This window comes from Labrus mixtus, chromosome 17, assembly GCF_963584025.1.
Source record: "Labrus mixtus chromosome 17, fLabMix1.1, whole genome shotgun sequence".
Classification (NCBI taxonomy): Eukaryota; Metazoa; Chordata; class Actinopteri; order Labriformes; family Labridae; genus Labrus; species Labrus mixtus.
In genome coordinates this window covers 2,235,231-2,261,969 of record NC_083628.1, presented here as the reverse complement: position 1 = coordinate 2,261,969, position 26,739 = coordinate 2,235,231, and the positions used below count along the sequence as shown (strand labels likewise).

At 42.3% G+C, this 26,739-nt stretch overlaps 1 protein-coding gene across 6 annotated transcripts in view; it reads left to right on the top strand.

Moving 5' to 3' along the window:
- LOC132992551 (electrogenic sodium bicarbonate cotransporter 1-like) overlaps nucleotides 1-21,877 on the top strand; it is a 42,668-nt gene extending 20,791 nt beyond the window's left edge. For 2 of the 6 annotated variants that reach the window (XM_061061935.1, XM_061061939.1), the window contains 19 exons: nucleotides 1,318-1,475; nucleotides 1,583-1,670; nucleotides 3,572-3,726; nucleotides 4,748-4,864; nucleotides 5,225-5,399; nucleotides 9,860-9,993; nucleotides 12,353-12,615; nucleotides 13,093-13,145; nucleotides 13,633-13,818; nucleotides 14,433-14,546; nucleotides 15,209-15,370; nucleotides 15,600-15,778; nucleotides 16,663-16,735; nucleotides 17,550-17,618; nucleotides 18,962-19,135; nucleotides 19,233-19,397; nucleotides 19,531-19,624; nucleotides 19,922-19,999; nucleotides 20,132-21,877. In XM_061061935.1, coding sequence (XP_060917918.1) covers nucleotides 1,318-1,475; nucleotides 1,583-1,670; nucleotides 3,572-3,726; nucleotides 4,748-4,864; nucleotides 5,225-5,399; nucleotides 9,860-9,993; nucleotides 12,353-12,615; nucleotides 13,093-13,145; nucleotides 13,633-13,818; nucleotides 14,433-14,546; nucleotides 15,209-15,370; nucleotides 15,600-15,778; nucleotides 16,663-16,735; nucleotides 17,550-17,618; nucleotides 18,962-19,135; nucleotides 19,233-19,397; nucleotides 19,531-19,624; nucleotides 19,922-19,965 — 2,403 coding nt within the window. In that variant the 3' untranslated portion in view covers nucleotides 19,966-19,999; nucleotides 20,132-21,877. The remainder of the gene's footprint in view (nucleotides 1-1,317; nucleotides 1,476-1,582; nucleotides 1,671-3,571; nucleotides 3,727-4,747; nucleotides 4,865-5,224; nucleotides 5,400-9,859; nucleotides 9,994-12,352; nucleotides 12,616-13,092; nucleotides 13,146-13,632; nucleotides 13,819-14,432; nucleotides 14,547-15,208; nucleotides 15,371-15,599; nucleotides 15,779-16,662; nucleotides 16,736-17,549; nucleotides 17,619-18,961; nucleotides 19,136-19,232; nucleotides 19,398-19,530; nucleotides 19,625-19,921; nucleotides 20,000-20,131) is intronic. The other 4 variants (XM_061061933.1, XM_061061937.1, XM_061061936.1 and 1 more) reach the window with 3 other exon arrangements.
- Nucleotides 21,878-26,739: the final 4,862 nt, after the last annotated feature.

Here is a 26,739-nt window from a genome sequence, read left to right as displayed (position 1 = left end):
TTTGAATGTCTCTCTGTCTGTCTTTGAGGATACTTGAAGGACTCTGTTTACAAAGCAGGTCATGTGTTTGTGAGCCTCACATACTGTACAGATAGATAAGAAGAAAGAACCCCCCCCCCTGGCCGTCCTCCCTGTAATACAAAAAGCTCACTGTGAGTTTCTCTCTCCTGCCACGACTCATGATCGAGTAGCAACCTTCAAACGTGGAGTAAAAGACCCCAGAGGCAGCTAAAGTGAAACAACCTGAATTAACGCTCCAGCAACAGTTGATGAATCTGCATGCGTGTCAGAACCCGTTGACCCAAAAAAAACAACAAGGCTGGAGTTAATCATCCACTCCATGGAAGTGGGAGTCTTTTTCTTTCATGGAGCTAAATCAAAAGGGAGCAGATTTGACTTGGCATGTCAGTTAAGGAGACGTTTCCTGGGCTGTTTTTTTTTTTTTTATCAGGTAGCATAAAGTCACGCTACACATAATACAAGGAAAGGGCGGGCACGGCCTGTTCTTAAGGACACCGCATAAGTTTCTGCCATGTTCCTTTTTTAATTGCATTTTAATCGCTCCACATTCATTTCAAACGTCACACAAATCATCGCTCGTACTGTGCTGCATGTGACAGAAAAACGGGAGCAAGACTTTGAGTGTGAAATGTTGCAAGAACTTCTGTAATCTTTGTTACAACTCTGTCTGACATTTACACTCCCTAACTTTATCTGTCCTCTCGTTTCCTCTCCTCTCCTCTCTTCTCCTCTCGTTTCCTCTCCTCTCCTCTCCTCTCCTTTCCTCTCGTGTCCTCTCCTCTCCTCTCGTGTCCTCTCCTCTCTCCTCCCCTCTCCTCTCCCCTCCTCTCCTTTCCCCTTCTCTCCTCTCCTGTCCTCTCCTCTCGTCTCCTCTCGTGTCCTCTCCTCTCGTCTCCTCTCCTCTCGTGTCCTCTCCTCTCCTCTCCCCTCTTCTCCTTTCCCCTCCTCTCCTCTCGTGTCCCCTCCTCCTCTCCTATCATGCCCTCTCCTCCTCTCCTCTCCTCTCCTCCTCTCTGTCTGTCTGTCTCCTCTCTTCTCCTCTCCTCCTGTCTGTCTCCTCCCCTCCTCCTCTCCTATCATGCCCTCTCCTCCTCTCCTCTCCTCTCCTCCTCTCTGTCTGTCTCCTCTCCTCTCCTCTCCTCCTGTCTGTCTCCTCTCCTCTCCTCTCCTCTTGTCTCCTCTCCTCCTCTCTGTCTGTCTGTCTGTCTCCTCTCTTCTCCTCTCCTCCTGTCTGTCTCCTCTCCTCTCCTCTTGTGTCCTCTCCTCCTCTCTGTCTGTCTCTCTTTCTTCTCACAGTTAAAGAATAAATTCATGAAGAAGCTGCCCCGTGATGCAGAGGCGTCAAACGTGCTGGTCGGAGAGGTAGACTTCCTGGAGACTCCCTTCGTGGCGTTTGTCCGTCTGCAGCAGGCCGTCATGTTGGGCGCTCTGACTGAAGTCCCTGTGCCCACGAGGTAACGCACACAACAATGACAGTTTCACTTTTATTATCTATATCAAAACGATCCATTCCTCGATCTCTAAATGTGACCTTGTGATTTGTATTCCTGCTGTTTCTCAGGTTTCTCTTTGTCCTGCTGGGCCCCAAAGGCAAAGCTAAGTCCTATCATGAAATCGGAAGAGCCATCGCCACGCTGATGTCGGATGAGGTACGTCATCACTTTGACTAACTATTTTTAAAAGTTCAATCTTAACCGTGCATCAAGGTTTTATTTCGATACGAGAAAGTTCTACCGTTGACCTTGAACCCTAAGATGGGCTTCAAGTCTTAGCACAACATAAACACTGGTTTGTTTGAATCTGTGAAGCTTCAGGGCTGCAGGACAACGAGAGAGATCGTTTGCTATTCTGAAGCCGCTGAGCTCATCCTTTAACGCTCTGATTGGACTGATTAGTCTGTAATTGGTTGTGAACCTAAGCTAATGGCATCTGGAGCTCTCTCTTGGAACGACACGGCCTATCCTCCGGATTGGTGGAATACCTCGTTAGGGCTTTGTGGAAGTTGCTGGACCAAAGATTAAGGGCACCTATTCTTTCCCCCGTACAATGACATGACACTGATGCTGATGAGTTTGTTTGAGGTCCTACATAGGGTTGTTTTGTTTTTGTTTTTTTACCAGGGGGTGCATGAAGTTTTTGTAAATGCATTTTCTGCACTTGGAAAAGTTACCACTTGTTTCATGCAACATAATCTTTTATTTTAATGATTTGATGGGATCAAAAAGTCCAAATCTTTAAAAAGTAAACCGCACAGATCTCATCATATACCCAAAGCTGCTGCTGCGAGGGAAAAGAGAGAGAGCGAGATAGAGAAGCTGTGCTCCATTCAAATCAAAGGTCTGCCAATACTGTCAACATTAGCCTGCTAGCACAACATTGCAGGACACAGGCGATTGCAGCTCGAGGAAAGGACGATTTTTGTCAGCCGCTTGCTTAATTATGGTGCGTTCAAATTGATAACTCCTTTGTGCAAACATGAGTGGAGCGTGGGGTCGGAGGTGTGTCTCTACAGGAGAGCGGAGGCTTCAGAAAAGCGGAGGTGTAGCTAAAAACAGCAGTTTGTTTTGGTTTCATGCTGGTGCTCAAGGGCGACATCTACTGGATCAAAAAGTCGCTCATTCTTCCTTTAATTTCTCCAGTTTTTCTATGTTATTTATTTATTTTGGGGCTGTTTTTGTCTCTATTGGAGAGGACAGCTGAAAGGAGACAGGAAATGTTGGGAGGAGAGAGAGTGGGGGATGACATGAAGCAAAGGGCAGAGGTCACATTTGAACACACGGGCCGCTATGACGAGGTCTATTTCCTCTTCACTTCAGGCGTGCATCATCTGACACCTCTTATCACAGTTTTTCTGGCTAGTCTTGTTGTCAGAAACCAATTTGTGGCTCAATTAAGGACAACGTTTGTCAGCAGTTTCGAGGTCAATACAATCAAGTCGTTACAGGCTCGTTGTATTTTCCAGTATTTCCAGCTCCGTCTGCTCTGTGTCTCTCTGGTGTGTATCTCCACACTCCGCTCTGACTCAGCCTCTCCGAGTTGTCAGGAATGTTGACACACATTTCAAGAGCGCACCTTAACTCACACATTCCCACAGATCACCCGACTCTTCCCCGCTGTATCTCGTGTCAACAACGCAGGATAGGAAGTGTGTTTTTCCTGGATTTCCTCAGGTTAAACTTTACCCTCTCTGACGTCTTAGTCAGAGGTTTATCAGATTCTCAGTAGTAAGTTACCGGCTTGTATCGGTGGATATCAAAGATTAGGACTCTGTATTTGTTTACATTGTGAAAGAGTTCAGATAAATCCTGGTGGTTGTCAATATTATGTACAGGGGGATGCCGTCATTTCACCGTGTGTTATCAGAAGTCGCTGGGACGGAGCAGTTGCGCATTTTAGGTTTTTTGTTTTTTTTCTCAACCCTGATTTTTTTAGGGACAGATCAAGGTTTTTATCTTGAATGTAAACTACAGATAAAACAACAGACTTTGGGACACATGACGTAGTATTTGTCTGATTAATACGATGTTGGTAATGGTTTGTTGCCCTGCAGGTTTTCCACGACATTGCCTACAAAGCGAAGGACAGACAGGACCTGCTGGCGGGTATCGAGGAGTTCCTGGATGAGGTCATCGTCCTCCCCCCGGGAGAGTGGGACCCCGACATCAGGATAGAGCCCCCCAAGTCTCTGCCCTCCTCAGACAAGAGGTCTGCTCTAAGCTACACCATAAATCACTTTTAACTCATCTTTTTTGATTATTTAAAGGCCGAAGTGTTATGCATACATTTGCATAATTAGGGGCGGGGCTATGTTGACTGACAGACGGACTTGTTGCAGGAGGCTTAAGGCCCCCTGGCACAGCTACATCGACATAAATAGACTAAGATGGAACCAAAATATAGTAGATCTAGAAGCACATGTAAGACACTTAAAAGCCAGACAACATAAGACAGGAAAGAAATACCGTACACCTAGCAGAGCACACAGGTCAACAACACAACACATAGGCCTACATAGGGCTCAGCGTTTTCCAATATGGCGACCGCCAAGGCCAAGGAGCCATGGGCCTCATAACAGCTATTCAGAAACCGATGTGTGTCGTCACTGAGGCTACGTCTGCAGAGGCTTGCTAAGAGCTACAATCAACCACCCAGCTGTCAGTCAACCCAGCTGCACCCGTAATCATGCAGATTTACGCACAACTCTTTGCCTTAAGAAACGGGCTGAAGGGCCCCAAACTGTTTTTACCGCTGGCTGTAAACATGTTTATTTCTGCTGTAAAACTCCAGGAACTGCAGTTTGTTGCACTTTCACTCTGGCTTAATTCTTCAACACCGCAGGTCGATAACAGAAGTGAGACAACGTCCATGTTTCATACAGTCGATAGTTGGATTATTTTCCCTAAATTGACACATAGTTTCTTGGTTTAAAACTTCAAAGCCCCAGTGGTTAGTTTGCACGCCCCCAATGTAAAGAGGCTGTAGAGTCCTCGAAGCGGGCGGTCCTGGGTTCGACTCTGGCCTCACCTCCTGTCACACCCTCGCTGATATATGTCTCTATTCACTGTTCTATTTTTACAATAAAGACACCTATACTGGCTTTTTTCCATGACATACAGATGTTTACTTTATTCACATATCTTACTTAATCCCCCCCCCCCTCAGATTGTTTTTTGTTTGTGTGAAAACATAAATCTGAAGGTCTGTCTGCTGTCTTGTTTTAAAAAAGGAAGCACATGTACGCTGGATTAGAGGCGCCTCAGATGAACGGCGACACCCCCCACGATGCGGGACACGGAGGGGGAGGAGGACACGAGGTCGGAGAGGAGCTTCAGAGAACTAGAAAGTAAGGAGAACTCGATTCCTTAACACACATCATCCTCAGCGGTGCATCTTTGAATAAACTGTGTAGAAACTAAAAAAAGTGACACTACAGCCCTTGTGTGAGTCAAAGTCATGACCAGGAAAAACATTTAAGTCTTAATTATCTCTTCTTGCAAGTAAGTTTGCAACAAGTAAGTGTTCCCGGCATGGCTCAGAGCACTTCAGAATTAGATAACTTCTTCCTTCATGTTTCAGGAACAGGCTGTCCTTTCTTTATCTGGTGCCTGACACCACATGAAGTCAAAGTTTCCACAGTTATGAAATTTAAAGGAGCTGCTAAACGTGTTTGTTTGCATATTTTTTAAATTTTTTGTTTTTTAAGGTTCTGTGGAGGTCTCATCCTGGACATCAAGCGGAAGCTGCCGTTCTTTGCGAGCGACTTCTACGACGCTCTGCACATCCAGTCTCTGTCGGCCATCTTGTTCATCTACCTGGGCACGGTCACCAATGCGATCACGTTCGGGGGGTTACTCGGAGATGCGACGGAGAACATGCAGGTAAAGAAAGACCCCTGATGTAAAATCACATCTCATAGCTCATGCATATTTGGTAAAAGTTAAAAAGCTGTAACTGCAGACAGATCTGTCCAGTTTGGGATTAGTTTGCAGTTCCCTTCATTAGGGCCTGTGTTCTTTTTCCACAAGCAGCACCCACAATTTCCTTTACAGAGCGCTTCTCACCAACTCTCATTGTTGCTAGGTTACGAAAATGTGACTTCTGCTTCCCTCTGATATGTCAGTAGGTGTGTTTTTCGATAGTTCCATATTTTTAGAATTTGCTTAAGTAAAAGGAAATATCACCAAGACTTGATAACGATGTAAAGGAGTCATGTCCTGACGTCAGCAAAAGATTCCCCCTCGAAATGACAAGTCAGACTCCTCCGCCATTGTTGTTGACAAAGCTGATATCAGAAGTCCCGCCCCTTCTTGATTTTGATTTGTCAGTGAAGGAGAGGTGACAGGCTCAAACACAACCATTGGGCTCCAAGATCTCTTTCAAAAAGGAATAAAGCCTCATTTCAACAGTTTGTGTTAAATTTGCAGGAATACAATTCTAGAGGCAGATGATGTCAGATCCCGACTTTCATCTGAAGTCTAGGTTAAGCTTGATCCTACATTTCCCATAATACACCTGAGCCTTTATCACACATGAACAAAACTCCAGAAAAAAGCTCCAGAACTTTTTAATCTTCATGAGTGCACACAAACGGCAACTGGACTCTTCCCTGCCGGCTCCCTATGTGTGAACACGGCAGATATTTTCAGTTAAGATCCACAGCGAGTGAGCGATTGAGTGGGTGAGGTGATGACGTCAATATCGTGTGATCGCTGCTGCCTTTGTGCACGTAATGCAGCTGTTTCCTGCTCTTGATTTCCCCAGTAGGTTCTAACAAACATCCATGGATTTGGATTTGGAAAATCTTTATTGTCCCCAAGGGGCAATTTGGTTTGCAACAGAGGTCCATACAGTCAATACATCTATAAAAAAAACAGCACAATGACATAAATATAAAACATAACTACCATGGATATCATCATGATGGACGTGAGTGAGACATGCAATACTTCCAGTTACATTATTTTCTTAACTGAACATCAAAGTCTCCCTTAAAGGTGACATATCCTCCTCCTCTTCTTCAGTTTAAATAAGTCTCAGAGCTCCTCAAAACATGTGTGTGAAGTTTCTTATTCTAAATCCACTCTGATCCTGTATTTGATCATGTCTATAAACCCCTCTATTTCAGCCCTGCTCAGAACAGGCTGTTTCTGTGTCTGCACCTTTAAATATGTAAATGAGCTATGTCTGACCACGCCCCCTCTCTGGAAGGGCTTGGGTGTACTCGGGGCTTTCTCGCTCCATGTCCTATTGTTTACGGTGAGAAGGCAGACTCAGAGGGCAGAACAAACACCTAGCTGTGGGAGTGTCACCCACCTGGGGGAGGGGCTACTGCCCTTTGTGATGTCATGAAGGGAAAATCTCCAAACGGCCTGTTTGAGCACACATTTTCTGAAAAGTGGAGCAGGTAAAAGACGGAGAGGATGGACTTTTCTCATCATTGGGGGGTTTGTAGACAGACTAGAGACACATGTTAGTGTAAGAGAAACATGGGGAAGTGGATTTTTCATAACATGTGACCTTTAAACATACATGACACGGTTATGATTTAATCGCAGCACTTCCTCTTTGTGGCCTGAAAGGGAGTTTAACTTCAAATGAAGCATTATGAAAGATTGTTATTGTTTGATGGATTGTGACGCTGAAGTTGGCTGTGTTTGCAGAGTTGATTCTGGGATTATTTTCTGTTCACACTGGGGAAGGTCACTTCATTAAAGAGCCAATCAGCACGGCTTAATTGGCTTTGATGCACATGTCCATGCATATTGTCTCGCTACAAAACAAAAGGGATCGGACAAAACTTCAATAACACTAAAATATAAATCGCCCTGTTGACTCGTTTGGGTAAATTATCGCTGCTGCCAAAGGTCCATATTAGGCGCTCTGAGCACATTTAACTATGGGGCACTACTTCATGGCTCCTTAACGATGGTCGCTTATGAGGGCGATTTGAACAGAATTTAATGGGTCGGAGAAGAAGCTGACAGCGGGATGAAAGAAGGAAAGGGCAGCGGTGGTAAAAAGTGAAAAGATGAAGCGTGGTGAGAGGTGACACTGACCCCATATTTCAGGGAATAAATACATTGACCCTGCACTTGACCTTTTCAGGGTCTTATTACATTCTTCAGTCAATCAGAAATCTTGTTGTATCTTCATTATAATTGTCTTGCAATTGATCAGTTATTGCAGTTTTGTGAAATTATCGCTATCTTGTAGCTATCACATCTCGTCTGGTATCATCTTGAGTATCCCTGCGAGTCACACTTCTACAAGACAAATGTGTCGTTTTCCCTGTCAGTGTTCCCCCTCCTATTAGATTCATGAGCTGCAGTGTCGCCCGTCGCTGGCCTGAATGGAATGATATTGAATCTGTTGTGAGATATTTGCTGTTTTTCCACCTCCCCGTCAGAGCTCCCTTTGTGAAGTCACAGCTTAATTAACACCAAATAGATTTCACTTCAGCTGATAAGCCATGCTAATATGGAGCTCAAAGGCTCATACTGCATCCATCTGTTGCACCTTCTGTTGACAGAGCTGCATGCGGAAGAGAGTCGCACATTTCTGGTAAAGAGTGGCGCACATTGCTGCATGCTTCCTCATGCACCGCATTCCTTTTGTGTATTTAGAGTACTGAGAGGTTGTCAGGTTGTCAAAAGGCGCTTTGGCTTCTGAAGAGAGCTGCCTCCCTGCACCACCACCACCACCACCGCAGCAACCTCAGGGATTTACCTGCGCTGTAAATAACCACAGATCCAGATTACTCCACTGCAGCCTTGTCATGGCTGCATGTCTAATGACCCCCCCCCCCCCCCCCCCACCCAAACACACTCACACACACACACACACACACACACACACACACACTCTCACACACATCCCTTTGCTTTCCCACTCTGAGCACAGCGGAGGGCTTCCCTGCTCTCACTTGACCTCTCCTCAGCTCAGGATATGAAAATTTAAACTCACATTTTTTTTCGCTTATCTGCTGTATCTGTGAAGCAATAAGCTTTTAAAATACACACAGTCAGAACAACCAACAGGAAAGGAAACAGGCTTGTCCTGATTGGCCGGCTGTCGCAATAACTGTGTATTGTTTGGAGGGAAAACAAAGCTCCCTGCTGAGTGAGCAGAAATATTGTATATATTTTTGTAGTCTGAGAGAAAGCTGATTGTTTCTTTACTCTGGTAGTAAATGAAGACTTAAAGTTGATTTACTTTAGCTTATTTCACATGTAAAAATAACAACATGTGGGTGTGGTAGAAACCTGTATATGTTTGTAAGAAACCCCACCCAACACATACAAACATGGTCAACCTAAATATTAGTCTGCATCATATGTGCATGTATATTACAGCACCAACAGGTTGTAACAGCGGTCATGATTGTGTCCTGAGACTAACTTTCAGTGTGCGGTGTTTTTTTTTTTTTTGGTACCCCCTGTGGCCTAAGCCGTAACTGATTTATTTGCGGAATGGTCCTGTACGCTGAGAATAACATTTAAAAAAAAAACAACAACATTTCAGTGGTGGCGGCCAGCTTGTTACATACACGTTTTTTATTTGTCAAGAACCACATGGCATCTCTTTCTTGAAACTAAATCAAAACGAAGTAAATAACAATTACAACAAAATAACTTAAAGTCTTTCTGTGTGATTTTTCACACTTAAATATAATATAAATCAAGTATATCCTCTGAAAATAACTCTGTGAGTCATGACTGTCTACAATGGGTGTAACACCCGAGTCCCACTGTCTGTGATGTTTTCAGAGTCCTATCTTCAGTTTGTTTACATCGCCAGGACGGCCGGCTGACTCCTCCCCTCGCATATAAAAGTTGTTTAATTGAGGGACTAGAGAAAAGAAGAATAACATACTGTACTCACTGCTTAACTGTGTTTCTAGATCACGCTCATTTCAGGTAAATTTACATGCAGTGTGAAGATACGAGCATAATAAAGATCGCTAGCATTAGCATGCTAACACAACAATGCAGCGCAAGTTGTTTTGGTTTCATGCTGGTGCTCAAGGGCGACATCTGCTGGATCAGAAAATCGCATTTAAAGACTTTAATAAAAACTGTTAAGGTAAAAGTTCTTGCCCAAACCTTTGTAAGAAAAAAAGAGCAAACTTGTTGAATTATTAGTGAGTGTGTTATTTTAGTTTCATTATCGCACCGTGCTGCGCTCAGTGTTATGAAGTAACTTTTTAAGGTTCTGTGTGTATATTTGTGTCCTTGTTGTTCTTGTAAATGTGAAGTTATTTGTGCTTATATAATGTATAAATGAAGTCATCTTTCAGGAGCTGATTCTGTATTTCTTTGCCCCGCGTGCTGTCTTGCAGGGAGTGTTGGAAAGTTTCCTGGGTACGGCGCTGACGGGAGCGGTGTTCTGTCTGCTGGCCGGACAGCCGCTGACCATCCTGAGCAGCACGGGCCCCGTGCTCGTCTTTGAAAGGCTCCTCTTCAACTTCAGCAAGTGAGTGTTTTCCTTTCTGATGACGCTGGTTCAGGGTGACCGAGGGTTCAGACACAGCCTGAGGGCCCGGGGGAGATATTTAAAGATCGTGGACCATGATGTTGTTTGTGTGTTTCCAAAAAGATGCTTTCCTTGTGACCTCTTCAAATAGAAAACGGGAGCGTTAAGAATGCAGACCGATAATCACATTCACGCTAAGCTGCTAGTTTCTGTTTTGATTTAATCAAAGAGGAACTTTTTGTTCTCACTGAATATCTCGTGCAGTATTTGCCCTCAACTCCCTGTCCTGCTTTATTCAGAGACAAGTTAAGACTCTTAAGTAGTGCATAAAAAGACAAACCCTGCTCACACAATATCTTAACTCAACTTTTGGGGTGAGCTGCATGTTAACTTTATCCAGATTTTTTTTCCCTGCGGGACTCCTTGAAAAAGTTGCACAGAAAAAAATTGCTCAATAAGTCGGGGTGAGTAGATGCATGAACACACAATAGGTAACATCCAGAAAAACAATTCACCACCAGTGAGTGGGCAAGGGTGATGATGCTGCTTTGTACGGTCTGAGGGAGTGAAACGCCCGCTGCACACAAGATGAGGAGAGATATTTATGGTCTCGGTCTTGGCTCGGTCTCACCCTGATTTGGTCTTTGTCTTGACTCGGTCTCGATCCCCTAAATGTCTTGGTCTTGGAACTCTCCGGTCTCGGGTATGTCTTGGTCTCGGGTTATTGTGGTCTTGACTACAACACTATTTTGGAGGGTGTGGTTTTAAGTCTCTGGCTCTTCGTTGGTGCTGCAAAGAAAATCACAAGGTGTTTTTTGGAGAGCTGTCCTGTTAGATAACCTCTAACCTCTTTGAGAGCATCAGGTCCATCCCTTCAGACATGTTGCATGTTAAACCTGCCATTTCTTGTGGGTACTAAAGGCTGTTAATGCTGTCCTCTCCCTCCTCCTCCTCCCACTGTACTCTCCCAGAGAGACTCTTCTAGCATTACCAAACAGCATGCTGCTTATGTTCCACCATCAATAATTCACTCTCATTTAATTTTACACTGTGACTGAAGAATGTTGTGGCGACCGTGGCCTCTGAATGTTTCCACGCCCGGAGGAAAAAAGCTGCTGAGTCAGCTGCAGCTGCTAGCCGTCTCTTCGACTGGTATATGTTGACCTCAGGGGGGCATATTCTCTAGACCGGCATGATAGGAGAAACATATACAATGCATGATAACATAGCTCAATAACGATGTGAAGTGCGATTTTTAAAAAGAAGCATTTATTAAGGAGTGCATATTAGCTGTTGCTCACATGCAGGTAAACATTAAAGGCTTTCTATGTGATCTTTCACATTTAAATATAATATAAATCAAGTATATCCTCTGAAAATCATGACTGTCTACAATGGGTGTAACACCCGAGTCCCACTGTCTGTGATGTTTTCCGAGTTTTCAGAGTCCTATCTTCAGTTTGTTTACATCGCCGGGACGGCCGGCTGACTCCTCCCCTCGCGTATAAAAGTTGTTTAATTGAGGGACTAGAGAAAAGAAGAATAACATACTGTACTCACTGCTTAACTGTGTTTCTAGATCACGCTCATTTCAGGTAAATTTACATGCAGTGTGAAGATACGAGCATAATGAAGATCGCTAGCATTAGCATGCTAACACAACAATGCAGCGCGAGTTGTTTTGGTTTCATGCTGGTGCTCAAGGGCGACACCTGCTGGATCAAAAAATCACATATAAAGCCTTTAAAGTCACAATATCTGTGATTACAAAATGTCTCTCCTGACTACAAAATATCTCCACAAAGATATCATTCTAATATTTTTCATCAGTCACCAATTAATCTGAGGTTTTCCACTCAGTAGGTGAAATACTTCAAACACTTGTTTTAGTAATTCACTTGTATGGCATTTTATGATTATTTAACTGACATGTTTTACCGACAAATGAATGTATTTTGTTATTTTTTGCTACTGCATCAGAGCTCTGTGAAGTCCAAGACAAATTTCCCACTGGGACAATGAAGTTAATCTTAATCTTAAACACACGCTGAGTGAGAAAGCATGGCATTACCACAAAGTAATTGTTCATATTTGTTGCGCTGGATTTTGACTTTGTGATGCGCTTGTTGTGAATGTAACGATGAAATTGTGAGCCGCTGTGGCTCACGGTTGATCTGGGGTTCGATCCCTTTTCCGTATTTTTCTGCCATCAGTGTGTAAAATGTGACATGAAGTGTAAAAAAAACCCAGATGGGAGTAAATGTTCCATATTTTAGTTCCACGTATAAACGTATATTCTGCAAGTAAAACCAACACAACTCACCGCTTTTTTTTTTCTTTTTTTTACCGTTCTTCTCAGAGACAACGACTTCGACTACCTAGAGTTCCGGCTGTGGATCGGCCTGTGGTCGGCCGTGTTCTGTCTCCTGCTGGTCGCCACCGACGCCAGCTTCCTGGTGCAGTACTTCACGCGTTTCACCGAGGAGGGCTTCTCGGCGCTCATCAGCTTCATCTTCATCTACGACGCGTTCAAGAAGATGATCAAGCTGGGCCACTACAACCCCATCAACGCCGGCTTCGACGCCAACTTGATCACCCAATACGACTGCAACTGCATACCTGGTTTGTAGTTTTTTAATTGTGAAGATAAATGTTCTATAATGGGGAAGTGAAGATTGATTACAGGAGTGGCTTTTTGTGTCCTGATGACTGATAGCACCATCACTTTCTGTAAAGCTCGTCATTGTTGTTTGTTTCTGGCGCCGTCTGAATCTCGGTATCATCCCTCGATGATACCAGACGGTGAAAACTGAAAACTGAACATTCGTATTCTGTTTTCTATTTGGCACTGATGTTACCATTGTGCTTAAAACACAAGCTCCCTACTTGTTTTGCCATGTTTACAGTGGAGATAACAAATGATACTCGTATGTGTCGGCCTGTAGATACCTCTGTTTACTTTCTCAACCGCCTTATCAGTTTTCTGTGACCTGGCATGATTGTATTGGAGAGAGATTTTGACACCGGTTCAAACAGAAATGGGTTGTAAAGTTTTTCTCATCATGCTGATAAGCTGTTGTTGTTTCTGTTTTTCACCAGGCAACTCGTCAGATCTCCTTGACCTCTCGGCCTGGACAAACAGTTCTGATCTGGTACGTGGCGTCCTTGTTCTTGGGACATTTTTAAATTCAGAATGTTTTGTTTTTTTAATCCAAAGATATTCACTGAATGTAAGTGACCTTACTGTATGATCAAACATTAAGGAAACATGCAGGTGTTGCAGTGATGGAAGCAGGCAAGAGAAGTGGTTCAGATAGAAGTGATTGTACCCGACCTAAAAAGCCTCTGCATGTTTCTAATAAGCTCCACGAGCAGAAACGTGCTCAAACTAGGATCAATATTGGAGATGCTTTTGAAAAATGGAGAGAGGTTAGAACACAGAAAGGTTTACAGACCCATGCAGAGCTGGATAAACACTGAAGCTTCAGAGTCCACCACATGGTGACCTGAGTGAGCATCGACTCTAGAGAGGAGGGGGGGGGGAGACAGCTCTCTATGATGTTTTGAATTTGGACTGCAGTACCCATTTTAAACACTAGGTGTCCTTTAAAGAAACTTTTTGTCTTTGTGTGTCCTCAGCCAGTGAACGCCACCTGGGCGACGCTGACCAAGAAGCAGTGTCTGCATTACGGAGGTGAGCTGGTCGGAGACGCCTGCGGCTACGTGCCTGACATCACCCTGATGTCTTTCATCCTGTTCTTTGGGACTTACACCTGCTCCATGGCTCTGAAGAAGTTCAAGACAAGCCGCTTCTTCCCCACCAAGGTGAGTGACATGCAGCCACCAATGAATGAGTCGCAGTTTGTTCATTTCTGCCCACGTGCCAATCGCTAAATGCATCAAACATGGAGTGATATTTACACATTACACATGTGAAGAGGTAGGCCACTTTGGAGAACATGTTGTGTAGGCTACATTTATGAGCTAACAACAACAAAAAACTACACCCAACAGCTAATTATTCAGCAGGGTATTTTGGCTTCACTTTTTTAACAACAGATGGAGACAGATGTGTTGTCCATATTACTATCACAGTCAATGATTTCACCTGTATCCACCCACCTTTCTCTGCCTTTCCTGAGAGACTAGCTAGCTCGATTTAGCTTCACCTCTGACAAATGATTCTCAAATAAATCTCCGTTTAGTTGACAAGCTCAAGATACCATGCTCACCATCTTGACCATGTTTTGAAAGCTAACATTTGCTAGTTAGCACAAAGCGCTACATTTTGTAGATTTCCTATCATCACTGCGCTTTCAAAAGCAAAATTCAACTTGATGTCTGTCCCCGTTTAAGAAGTTTAACAGCCAGTAGTCCTTTCCTTCCACATGCTTGAATTAAACTCTATAAATCCTGTTCCAATGTGTCTCCCCTTCCAGGTGAGGAAGCTCATCAGTGACTTTGCGATCATCTTGACCATTCTCCTCTTCTGCGGCGTGGACGCCTTCGTCGGTGTGAACACCCCAAAGCTTATAGTGCCAACGGAATTCAAGGTAAGCGCCTCACAACAGATGGAAATTAGCTAGCTAGCTAAATCTGGTACAAAGCATCTCTTCTCTTCTGAGACTAATGGGTTTTTTTTGTACACCGTCCCTGATTCAAATAAACGATTTAACTAACTAAGCATGGAAGAATGCATGTTTGAAATCAAGTTTTAAGTTGGGGGGGGAAAAAAAAAAGGCCAGCCAGGTGCTCAGAGTTTTCTCTGATTACGCTGATAATGATCCATGTTTCCTCTCAGCATAATGCTTTCTTTATGGTCCACCCAGTTAGTGATACACATTACCTGAAACACAGGCACAGTCAGGCTCATGTTTTAAAACCTGCCCCTGCAGCCCTGACGGGGGAGGAAGGGGAGGGTGGGGCAGAGGAGCCGGGTACCTGCATCGAATAACATCTTGATTATCGGAGATTTGAGAACACGCAGGACTTACAGAGGCCGCTTTGTTTGACCACAGAGTCTTTAAAGTACAGATTTCTGACTTGTAATGTCAGACTCTTTTCAGTGTTAGGACTTTGTGAAAGGGTCGAGTAGCTGCTTCAAGTTTTTTTCAGTTTTATTGGAAATGTAATCCATGTCTCTGTGATGTGGACTCAATGAAACCTCTGGTCAGGTGTTGCTTTAGCAGTGTTGTTCTTCCTCTTTTTCTTCCAGCCAACGAGTCCTCATAGAGGCTGGTTTGTCAAGCCCTTCGGAGGGAACCCTTGGTGGGTGTACCTGGCTGCGGCCCTCCCCGCTCTGCTGGTAACCATTCTCATATTCATGGACCAGCAGATCACTGCGGTGATCGTCAACCGGAAAGAGCACAAACTGAAGGTTTGTACATAAACTTGGAAGATCTACTGACATTTCAAATCCTTGCATGCAATCAATGAATAAGTGGTCGGAGCTCATCGTCGAGTGTCATTCTTGAGTGTGTTGTACATGATTCCACATTTTGTACATGATTCCACATTTTGGATGCATGAAAGCTAAATGCAAATATTTCAAAATTTAAACAAACATCAAACTGTGCAGCAACTTAAAAAAGTCCATCTGCTCTCAGAAAGGGGCGGGCTATCACTTGGACCTGTTCTGGGTGGCCGTCCTGATGATAATCTGCTCGTTCATGGGCCTGCCGTGGTACGTGGCCGCCACTGTCATCTCCATCGCCCACATCGACTCCCTGAAAATGGAGACCGAGACGTCGGCCCCTGGAGAGCAGCCCAAATTCCTGGGTGTGAGGTGAGTTAACCCAGCTGCTTGTCCGGGGTGTTGATCCCATTTCACCCTCCCTATTGTCAGATGGTCACATTTGGCACAGTGCTCAAGGTCAGAACACACAATATGAAGGCTAAGAAATACATAGCTTCTTATGGGATAGTCCCAAACAAATGTTTTCACTCTTATGTACTTATTAGAATAGTGCTGCAACTTTTGAGAATGCCAGGCATTTCATTTAATTTATTTTTGGTTCTCCAGTGGAAATACATCTCCTAGCAGGTGGCTAAAATGCAGACTAGGACGTTTTCTAAGACCATGGGCCGTGCAGAAAATCCAAAGACGGATAGTTTTCCCTTCTTAGAAATCAAGTTTTACTGATAATGTGGGCAAGTGACAGATCCCGATCCTGCTTTTTTCCACATTATTAAGCTTAACTGATCAGTGCAAAGCCTCTTTTTCATTTGTTTTTGTAAATAAAGAACTAATTCTGCGACAAAGGAAAAGTGGGTTGTGTGAGAAATAAAGCAATCCTGCTCAATCAGTGAAGAAGAAGAGAAAAATGCAACACAGAAAACAGAGAAAATTATCTCAGAAAAGGAGAGAAAAACTAAAATAAATCTTTGCAGAGCTCTAATATATCGATGTACACAGTTACAGACATCCTGTATCAAACAGGATTTGAATAATTTGTCTGTCCTCTTCTTTGAAAGCTCAAATCAGTTGATACACAACTGTTGTTAATGAAACTGTAGGGCTGTGAAGTTTGAGACATTCCTCAAAACTGTGTAAAGTGTAAAACTTGAAATCTTATTGTATCATTAAATTCTCATTAATTAAAGAAGGTAATAACTGAACTGTTGTGTTTCAATCATGTTTGATTCTTTTTTCTTTTGTCACCAATCCAGGGAGCAAAGAGTCACCGGTATCTTTGTGTTCCTCCTCACGGGACTCTCCGTCTTCATGGCCCCCATCCTCAAGGTAGAGAGCTCCCAAACGTCTTAATTCTTCTATTCAAAATCTGGATTACTGTCCACCTCTTTCAGGACAAAGTCGTGTCCACACCTCCTTAAATTTTCAATAAATGCAAGCCTTTCATTCATCCGATTAGAAACCCTCATAGTTGAGGTAATGCGATGTGAAATAAGCATGTCCATCAGGGCTTAAGCTCCGATTGCAGCTGAGTGGCTTCTCGAGTTTCCATTCCCACATTAAGCTGCCAAACAGAAAAAAATGTGAAGTCACTGAGAGGAGATTGTTGGAGCTTGTGCTCCCCCTTGTGGACGTTTTTCAGTACTGTGCTGAAGGTCTTGGTATTGTCCTCTTGAGTAGTTTTCAAATAAATGAAAATAGGAAATATGTAAAATGACAAGTAAAGTCATGATTAATGCCTTTTTTAAAATGCATATTCATTTTTTACTATCTTAAACATTTTATTTGTATTTTGATACACATTTTATAGCTTGCCTGTGTTTTGCAACAGATTTTTTTCCCCAACTTCTACTTAAAACTTCTCGAGCAATAAGTTACCAAACCTGCACAAATGTCAGCCAAGTGACCGTCGACACCGATGTGCCGACTAAAAGAACATTCTTAGATAAGCTGCTTGTGGAGTATTTTTAAACCGAGCGATAGCGCTAAAAATAAACTCTCTGTCATTACGTGGATGAAGGGAGTTCCCTCTTCCTGGAATACCTTAAATTGTTAATAGGTTTTAAGAGTAATTCAACATAAACAAACATTACCACAGCCACACACGCATTGCAGTAATAACTGTTTTCATTGTGTCTTTCAGTTCATTCCCATGCCGGTGCTCTACGGGGTGTTCCTCTACATGGGCGTGGCGTCGCTCAATGGTGTCCAGGTGAGTGAGTTCATTGCCTGCACTGTTTGACTGAGTTTCGCAGTTACTTTAAATTGTTTTTTTAATTTATACTTTACATTTTAATCATTGAAAATGGTTTTAGGCTATTGCTTAACCAATTACTCAACAGCAAAACTAAAATCTTGTAACCTATACTGATGAATAATTAATGAAGCCCATCAAAGGTGCATTTAAATAATTTTTAAGCCTTCATATCCACACTCTTATATTTCACCTGAAGAAATAACAAGACTCTGTGATGTACCGTTAGCCAGGATTTACTGTCCAATTGCTAATAATTAGCCTAGTCCCAGTAACAAAAGCGTTCCTGTTAACACACCCTCAAACTCTGCACCTGTTTGTCGGACTTAACCAAATGAAAGCTAGCTAGTCGCTAAAAAACTACTTTTAAAGCAAAGCTACTGGTGGCCTAAAATACAACAATGATAGTGTGCTTGCTGGCTGTTTAAAAGCAAAGAGGATGTATTTAACATCAGAGTGTCGAGCTTTGCTTGGGAAAATCACTTCGACATACCGAATATAAGCTTGTAACTAAAACAGATCATGCTATCAGTGGCTAGCTAGCAGTTAAGACATCATGTAAGCAAAGCCACTGGTGGATATCTAGCAACTAAGATGTAACAGTAATCAATGCTTACATTGGTAAGCTAGCATTTCAGACATAGGCTAACAAGTAGATAAGATAATCCTTTATTTATCCCACAATGGGGAAATTTACAAGTAAACAATGTTATTAGTGGCTAGCAAGCAGCTCAAACACAGCATGTATGCAAAGCCACTGATGGCTAGTTAGCAGCTTAGACAAAACAGTAAACGATGCTGGTGGTTAGCTAGCTGCTGTAAAAAGTAATAAAAGCTCCTTGTGGCTAGCTAGCGACTAAAACGTGTCTTATAGGCAAAGCTTCTGTTAGCCAATTGCTAGCTGCTGCAACACGTAAGCATACACACGTGGTCAGTTTGTAAAACAGATAATGTATGAAAAGTTTTAAGTGGCTAACTAGCAACATGTAGGCTTAGCACAGACACCGGTGCAGAGTGGCTAGCTAGCAGCTAAGACATACAATGCTACTGGTGCCTAGCTAGCAAATAAAAAACATATAGGCCAAGCTATTGATGGGTTGCTGGTTGGTTAATACATGCGTAGTCTCATGGTGGCTAGCTAGCAGCTGAGATACAACTTCTAAGCAAGGCCAATAAAGAAAAGTAAAGCTAGTGTTGGCAAGCTAGCTGGCAAAAAACTAAATGAAAAAATAAACTTCACAGATAATGAGCTCATGTCAAGCAGGAGATTTCTGACATGTTTGTCTGTTTGCTTGTTTCAGTTCATGGACCGCCTGCAGCTGCTCCTGATGCCAGCCAAGCACCAACCGGACCTGATCTACCTGCGACACGTCCCCCAGAGACGCATCCACCTCTTCACCTTCATCCAGGGCCTGTGCCTGGCCCTGCTCTGGATCCTCAAGTCCACTGTGGCTGCCATCATTTTCCCGGTCATGGTGAGAAAACTACTCGTGATCACAAACACGCACACACAGAACCGTCTCTCGGCTTATTAAAAAAAATAAAAAAATAAAACCATTTCTTTGTCTTCAGATCCTGGCTCTCGTTGCCGTGCGTAAGGCGATGGACTACGTGTTCTCCCAACACGACCTGAGCTACCTGGACGACGTCATCCCGGAGAAAGACAAGAAGAAGAAGGAGGATGAGAAGAAAAAGAAAAGCAAGAAGAAGGGAAGCATCGACAGTGAAATTGACTTTGTAAGTATTCTCTCTCAAACTGAAACATTTTTTACGGCCTGTGCATGTGGACAAAGTTTACTCGTTGTTGTCATGTATCTACAGCCTCCTGTAGATGTAGAAGGGTTAATGTTCTCCCTCCCTCCTCCCACAGTCTGACTACCCCTACCATGACAATATACCCAGTATAAAAATCTCTATGGATATGATGGAGCAGGAGCCCATGTTGGGGGATAAATCTTTGGATAGTGAGTACTATAGCGAGGGTCTGCTGCTCAAACTAAGCTTTTGAAGGCTTCTCGCTCAAATTCCTCTCCTGCCTTTACTAGTTTTCTTGCATGCTCTTACAAACTGAATACTTTAAAAGATCAATATCTCCGATTTTTCTTCCCCTCTGCTCTCGCTGACCTTTTTAAAAACATCTTCATATTCTGGCTTTAGAAGCAGCTTCTTGGCGGTGGCTTTGTCTTTCCTGCTCCTCCTTCATTTAAGAAATATGTTTTCTAAAAGCTGTTTTTTTTTTCCCTCTCCTTTCCCCCCTCCAGGAGATCAATCCAAGGCTTTCCTTAACACGCATTCGCCGTGCTGAGCACTATTTTGAAACTGCCACTGTGGCCGAGTGAGTGAGTACCAGCTGGCATTCATTTCACACATTTTCTCTGCAAACAGTAATTCATGCAGCATGCTTTTTTTTGAGTCGCCTCAGACACTGTATTTATCTTTTTGTTTGGTCTCTCTTTTTTGTTGTCTTACAGTCTTGAAAGAGGTGGATACGCAAAAGGTTCCCCTCAGATTCGAATAGAAAGGGACTCTGAGGAGAACGGTTTTGTCTGGAGGAGGAAGGGCTCTGAAACGGATCTGTGAACAAATTATCCAGAAGATGCAGCAGAACCAGCGCAGCATAGCAAAAACTATAACCGTCCTCTTTTTTTTTTTTTGTACTATAGCATGTTTCTAAAACTCCTCGTGTGAGGATTTCAATCAAAATGGCTGGAAAATATTTTTGTCTTAAAAAATGTAAACACTCTGGTGGTACTGGTTTGTAATCAGGGCTGAATGGAACTGAGTATTTATGTTCTCGAAGAAACTAAAAGGGCTACTCGAGGTCACCCATGTGCAGTTTTTATATGCAACACTAATATTTTATGATTGTACGCTATCTTATTCTATAAAGAGTATCGAGCCAAAGATGTCAAATCAAGAAAGATGCCCAGAAAGAAGCTAGTTTTAGAGTTTCACTCTGCATATATCAGGAGTTCCTCCAAAGAACACCGGCAGTAACAGACCTATCTTTTTAAAGTAAGGTTTTGATTGAATATCGTAGATTATAGGCGTGTAGAATAACTAGCACAGCAGTTTTAAGAGTTAACACTACTTGTATCATAAGATTAAAAGAGTGCATTTGCTTTTCTTGTAGTGAACAAAAGGTCGTCTGTGATCCCTCACAAGCTGACGCTAATTTTAAATCTACGGGCAAATTAAATATTAATTTAAGAATCGATCAAAGGCTGCATACTCGTCGCAAAGCTAATCTTTGTGTTAGCCTCAAAAAGACTGGAAAATCTGTTTGTTTCTTTTCCTTATCCTTCCCTTCTTCTTCTTCTTCTTTTTCCATATTTATTATATTTAAACTTTGTGCGGAACAATCTGAATCTGAAGTGTGATCTTTTTTTTTTTCTCCCGAGGAGTGGATCCCCACTTCCTGTTTTTTGGGGGGGAGATTTCAGAGATGTGTTTTTACCTGTGAGTAGCTCTACCTCTTCTGTTTCTATGTAGGTGCCAGGCATCATCCCGTTCAAAACATCTCTAGTGCAATTCTTTGTGATCAAACACTTGATTCATTTTTCTCTCTTGACTGGCACCGTGTAAGACCTCTGAATCTGAAGTCCTTTTTTTTGCTTTGCGACACTTAAGATATTATATTTTTGTTAATCAGTATGATTTAATTATGCACGATTTGCAGTGTTTTATACGGAAGCCCTAAGAGGACGTGAATCAATACATTTTATTTTACTCCCTGTGATAAAAAAAAACATTGGTTGTTTTCTCCTGATCCCATCTTGCATATCTTATCTCAGTTTTTCCCGTGCAAACGAGGTCATTTCAGTCGTTTATCCTGAGATCTCAAGATATTAAAACGGGGAAAAGAGTGTTGTTATCCCGAGATAACAAGCCGTACAAGTCAAAGATCTGCAGAAAACAGCCGGAAATAATCGTCAGTCAAATGTTTGGAAGTTTAAATCCACCGAAATCACTTTCTCAAACATTTTAAACGATGTCCTCTCGCAGCATGCTGAGAATACTTAAACCTAAAAACTGCCATTTGGTGATAAAACTGCTTTATTTAATTTTTTTTCATGTAATGAAGTTGGGTGTTTGATATCCTCACATGCTTGACCGTAGACCCTCAAAGTCTTGAGTAAATTCACCTTTTAAAATGTGATCATATTTAAAAACGTTTAATGTGATAAATCCTGAGATTTTTTTTTTTTTTTTTTTTTTTAAGAAAGTATGTAATGTGTGAGCGTGTGTTTTTATTATGCAAATCAACAAACAATCACTGTGAGGCTTTGCATTGTTGTCACTTCCTGTCCTGGAGGAGCTTTTTACTGTACAGGGTTCGACGTGTTTGTGCAGCAGGTTGTCTTTTTAAAAAAAAAAAACTGACTCTTCTTCTCGGACAGTATACTCCTGTGCATCTTTATCTGCAATCCATTTAGCGACAGGTTGATTAGTTACGTCTTAAATTCTCTTTGATGACTGATCAGTGAGTTGATCATGCTGATTGAATTGTTTAACTGATTCAGTCAACGTTAGCATATTTCTGCATATCTGAATGTAGCACATCTCAATCATTTAAAATGTACATGTGTATATATTTATATAATCCTCGATGGAAGGAAAAGAAAAAACATGCACAATCACTGCCATTTCTGCTCCGTAGTGCTAACAAGGGCTTTTCATCATTTCCTCCTGACACCCATCATAAACTCTCCGTCTCAAAATGTGAAGCACAAAGACTGTCAAAGAACCAAAAAAAACTCAAAAAACCACATCGTCTTCCACTTCCTGTGATCTGCACACCTCGACTTTTGATTCCACAGTAAATGTTGTATTTCTGATGTTTCTATCTCTTGAAATCAATTTTATACAAATATATATTTAGCTCTATAACCATAGGTTACTCCGAAGGACGCAGGTGTCTGTGTGTGTTTTTTTATGGACTAGTGTTTCCAATGAGAACAATAAAACGGTCCGAATGATTCTTAAATTGAATCCTCTGTGTGTTTTTTTTTAAATCACTTTAGAGGAGATGGTGACATGATTTGAGTCGGTTCTAACTTCTAACCACCCACCGCTAGAAACAAAGTTTGTCCAATTTTTCTGATACTTAGACACTTTTGAATACCAACTTCTCAAAGGCTTTATATTCGATTTTTTGATCCAGCAGATGTCGCCCTTGAGCACCAGCATGAAACCAAAACAACGCGCGCTGCATTGTTGTGTTAGCATGCTAATGCTAGCGATCTTCATTATGCTCGTATCTTCACACTGCATGTAAATTTACCTGAAATGAGCGTGATCTAGAAACACAGTTAAGCAGTGAGTACAGTATGTTATTCTTCTTTTCTCTAGTCCCTCAATTAAACAACTTTTATACACGAGGGGAGGAGTCAGCCGGCCGTCCGGGCGATGTAAACAAACTGAAGATAGGACTCTGAAAACTCTGAAAACATCACAGACAGTGGGACTCGGGTGTTACACCCATTGTAGACAGTCATGACTCACAGAGTTATTTTCAGAGGATATACTTGATTTCTATTATATTTAACTGTGAAAAATATTTAAAGCCTTTAAATCTTTATAAATCTTTATTTTATTTGTCCATTTTTTTAGCAGGGAGAACCCACTGACACTGAGGTCTCTTCCATGGTTCCTTGCAGCAAAACAAGTGAAGATAGGACAAGAAGAAAACACAGATAAAATGATCACAAATACTTTCATAAACACACACTGGGTTCTTGCTAACCCGTGCCCTGGTTAAAAAGACGTATTGCAACAGTTGCATTAACTTTCACTGGCTCTTTAAAAACAAAGGACAAAGGATACGAGGCGGCAGTTTCTCAGTCTGTATGGACCTGGATTGGGAACCAGAGAGTCCTGCTGCGGTCCAAGCTAGGAAATTGATCTGGTAGCTGGAGAGGTGCCAGATGACCTCCTGAGCACTGTTAGATTAGGGCCCCCCTTAGGGAGGTTTCCGACTGTCATTGCAAAATTTGCACATTTTGGGCCGCTTCTTTGATTTAAAGTTGTCAGCTCTCATGGGCCCCCTACTGGGCTGAGGCCCTCAAGCAAGTTGCCTGCCTTGCTCTGTTGATATAAGCAGCACCTCTGAGGTTACTGTGCTGCATAGAGGGCGGGCCTACAGAGGGACACGGGTCACACTGATTGGATAACACTAAAAAGAACTAAAGATCTTCAGTCCTGTCGATTTCGTCTGACTCTCTCTTGTGTCTGCTTGATTTGTATGTAAAGGTCAGTTTTTGTTTCGTAGAAGAGGAACTCTGTGGATAATTAGACGTCCATTAATCCCGTCAGAAACAAAGACCAATGCAGGAATGTAAAATGCAGCTTGCTGTTTACTGTTTTAGGGACATGGAAGAGGAACAGGAAGTCACCTCTTATCACAGGTAAACTGAGAAAATACAGCAGATGCATGCATGTCCCTTTAGCACCTCGGTAGAAGTAATTTACTAGACTTCTGTTTGAGCCAACATGGTGTCACAACAGAAGAAAGGAAGTGGAATTTAAACGCAGACACATGGGGTGCACGTGTGTTTTTTAAGGAGATGATTCGGGTTATTTAAGCTCAGATTTAAAGCCTAAGGCCCGATCATCACAAGTGTCCATCACAGCAGAAGATGAAGGGGAAGCTGAATAGTTTCCCGTGATCCGAGGGGTTGGAACAGGCTGTGATGAAACTAATTGGCTCATTAGGATGAGTCACTGTGTTTTTGTCTTTGCCAAAGGGGGGAGAGGGGGGAGGAGAAACATAATTCATTTTCTGAAACGTCGGAGGGATCATTTTTTTCCTGACATTTGCTCGGGTTGATTTTATTGCATATTACAGGTGTTTTCCCCAAGTGACTGAATGTGAGCGATGGTGTGACTGTCAGAGCTCAGGAGGGGATTAAACGACCGTCTTAACGAAGTGTCCTGAAACACCCTGAACCTCTGCAGCTGTTTATTCCAACACGGGTTGACAAATCCGATTTATGCATAACTTTAACATTCTGTTGTGTGCTGCAACAATCAGGAGTAAAGCTCAATATTTCACAACCTAAATCAATCAAAAAGCATAACCTGCACATCCTCTATGTTTATATACTGTATGTCACATGGTGTACTATAATTCAGCACAAGAGGGCAGTAAAGAGACGGTTTGAAAAACAGCATTTAATGCTCCACATGTAACAACGTGACCTCAGCTTTAAAAAAACAACATGGAAGAGGATTGTTAATACATCTGATGTTAAAGCATGAAAAACATCTGAGAGATAACAGAATGACCTGTGATGCAACAGATCAATCACTCAATTATTCATTATTCGCATTGCGCTTGAGATGCTTTACAAAAGGGCAGATGTGATAATATGCAGGAAGGATTTCTATGTCTATATTCTATATTTCTATATTTGTATTCCTCTCGTTCCTGTTGTCCACACTAACTTGCCGCTGAGGTGGAGGTCGGAGCAGGCCGTGCATGGATGAGGACAGCGGTGGTTGTGGAATAGATACAGAAGCACTGCAAGTAGATGCAGTAGTTTTAAAGGGTCAGAGCCCTATATTTTGCTTTAATGCACAAATTATTAAATAACATATAATGCAGGAGCCAATATTAGGCTATAAGAGAGTGTGGATTTGAATTTGGCCCTTTAAGAAAGAACCACACCGAGGTAATGCTTTACTTTTGTTAAGTCTATAATAATTTACTACGATGGAGGATTATGGCCACCTTAAAATTTTTTATTTTTTTTAAATTTCGAGATTAAAGTTTTAAATTTACGACTTTATTCTCGTAAATTTACAAGATTAAACTCGTAAATTTACGAGTTCGAGACCAGCCTGCGCTAAAATTATGAGTTTAATCTCGTAAATTTACGACTTTATTCTTGTAAATTTACGACTTTATTCTCCTAAATTTACGAGTTTAATCTGGAAATAAAATAAAAAAATTAAAAAAATTAACATGGCCCTAATCCTCCGTCGTAATTTACATCCACTGATTTACTGAAAAAAAAATACATCTCTCGCTAAAGGCAAAAGGTAAATACACAGAATAGCCTCATGTTGAAGTGGATTGCTTACCCATTGGAAGGGTGTTTCTGCACAGGAGTGCTTATTTCCTCTCATAGGAACTTTCAACATTTCAATCAGGAGAGACGATTAACTGATTCAAAGATAAATGTTTATTCTACTTTGTAATATTGAATGATCGTCAGATAATCTTTGGGGCTTGAACTCTCCAGGGAGACAGATTGATTGAAGATGTCTGGATCTAGTCCAGACACTGGTGGTGGAGGAGGTGTTAGCGGATGATGTCGCCTGGGCGTATGCGATGAAGAAGTTGATTGAACTGTGAAGATGGTTGATGATATCATCTGAGGCTGAAGGGATGAAGAGACTGTACAAACTGTGAAGACATGGGATTGATCGGATGACATCTGATGCTGTGATCTGAGGCTGATGGGAGGAAGAATGTGATGAACTAGCGAAGGCGTGGTGGTGATGGGGAGGTGGAGGGTCACACTTAACGATGGTATGAATGAACTAGTGGAAGAGAAAGCCATTTTTAAACAGGACGGCAGCAATATGCTAGGCTAACGATGAGGGAGTAGAGAAGGGCTATTGGATAGATGTGAACAGCTGATGTTTACAAGAAAACATTATGTGTCACATGCATGTTTCAGGGTTAGGGTTTTGAACATATATTTGGGTAACCTGAGTGTCTGACCAACAAAATGTGAAATAAACCCATCCAGTCCTTTGTTTGTGGTCTGCATAAGTCTGAAGAGAAAAATGCTCCGTTTCAAATGTGCTCTCCTTGTGATGTCACAGTGGGATTCTGGTAAAAGAAAATCCCCTCCTCTCACCTGGTATCTCCACTCCATCCAGCCTAGAACAAAACTTTTGTGCAAGTCCGCCATTTTTATTCTCTCTACAGAGGAGTGATGTCTACGGGGGAAAACTCAGGGGGGGGGGGGGGGGGGGGGGGGGGTCATTTCATTTAAAGAGACACACAAACACCAAAACGGAGCGTTCTGAGAGAGCTGGTTTATACAGGGTCACAAACCTCCTCTGG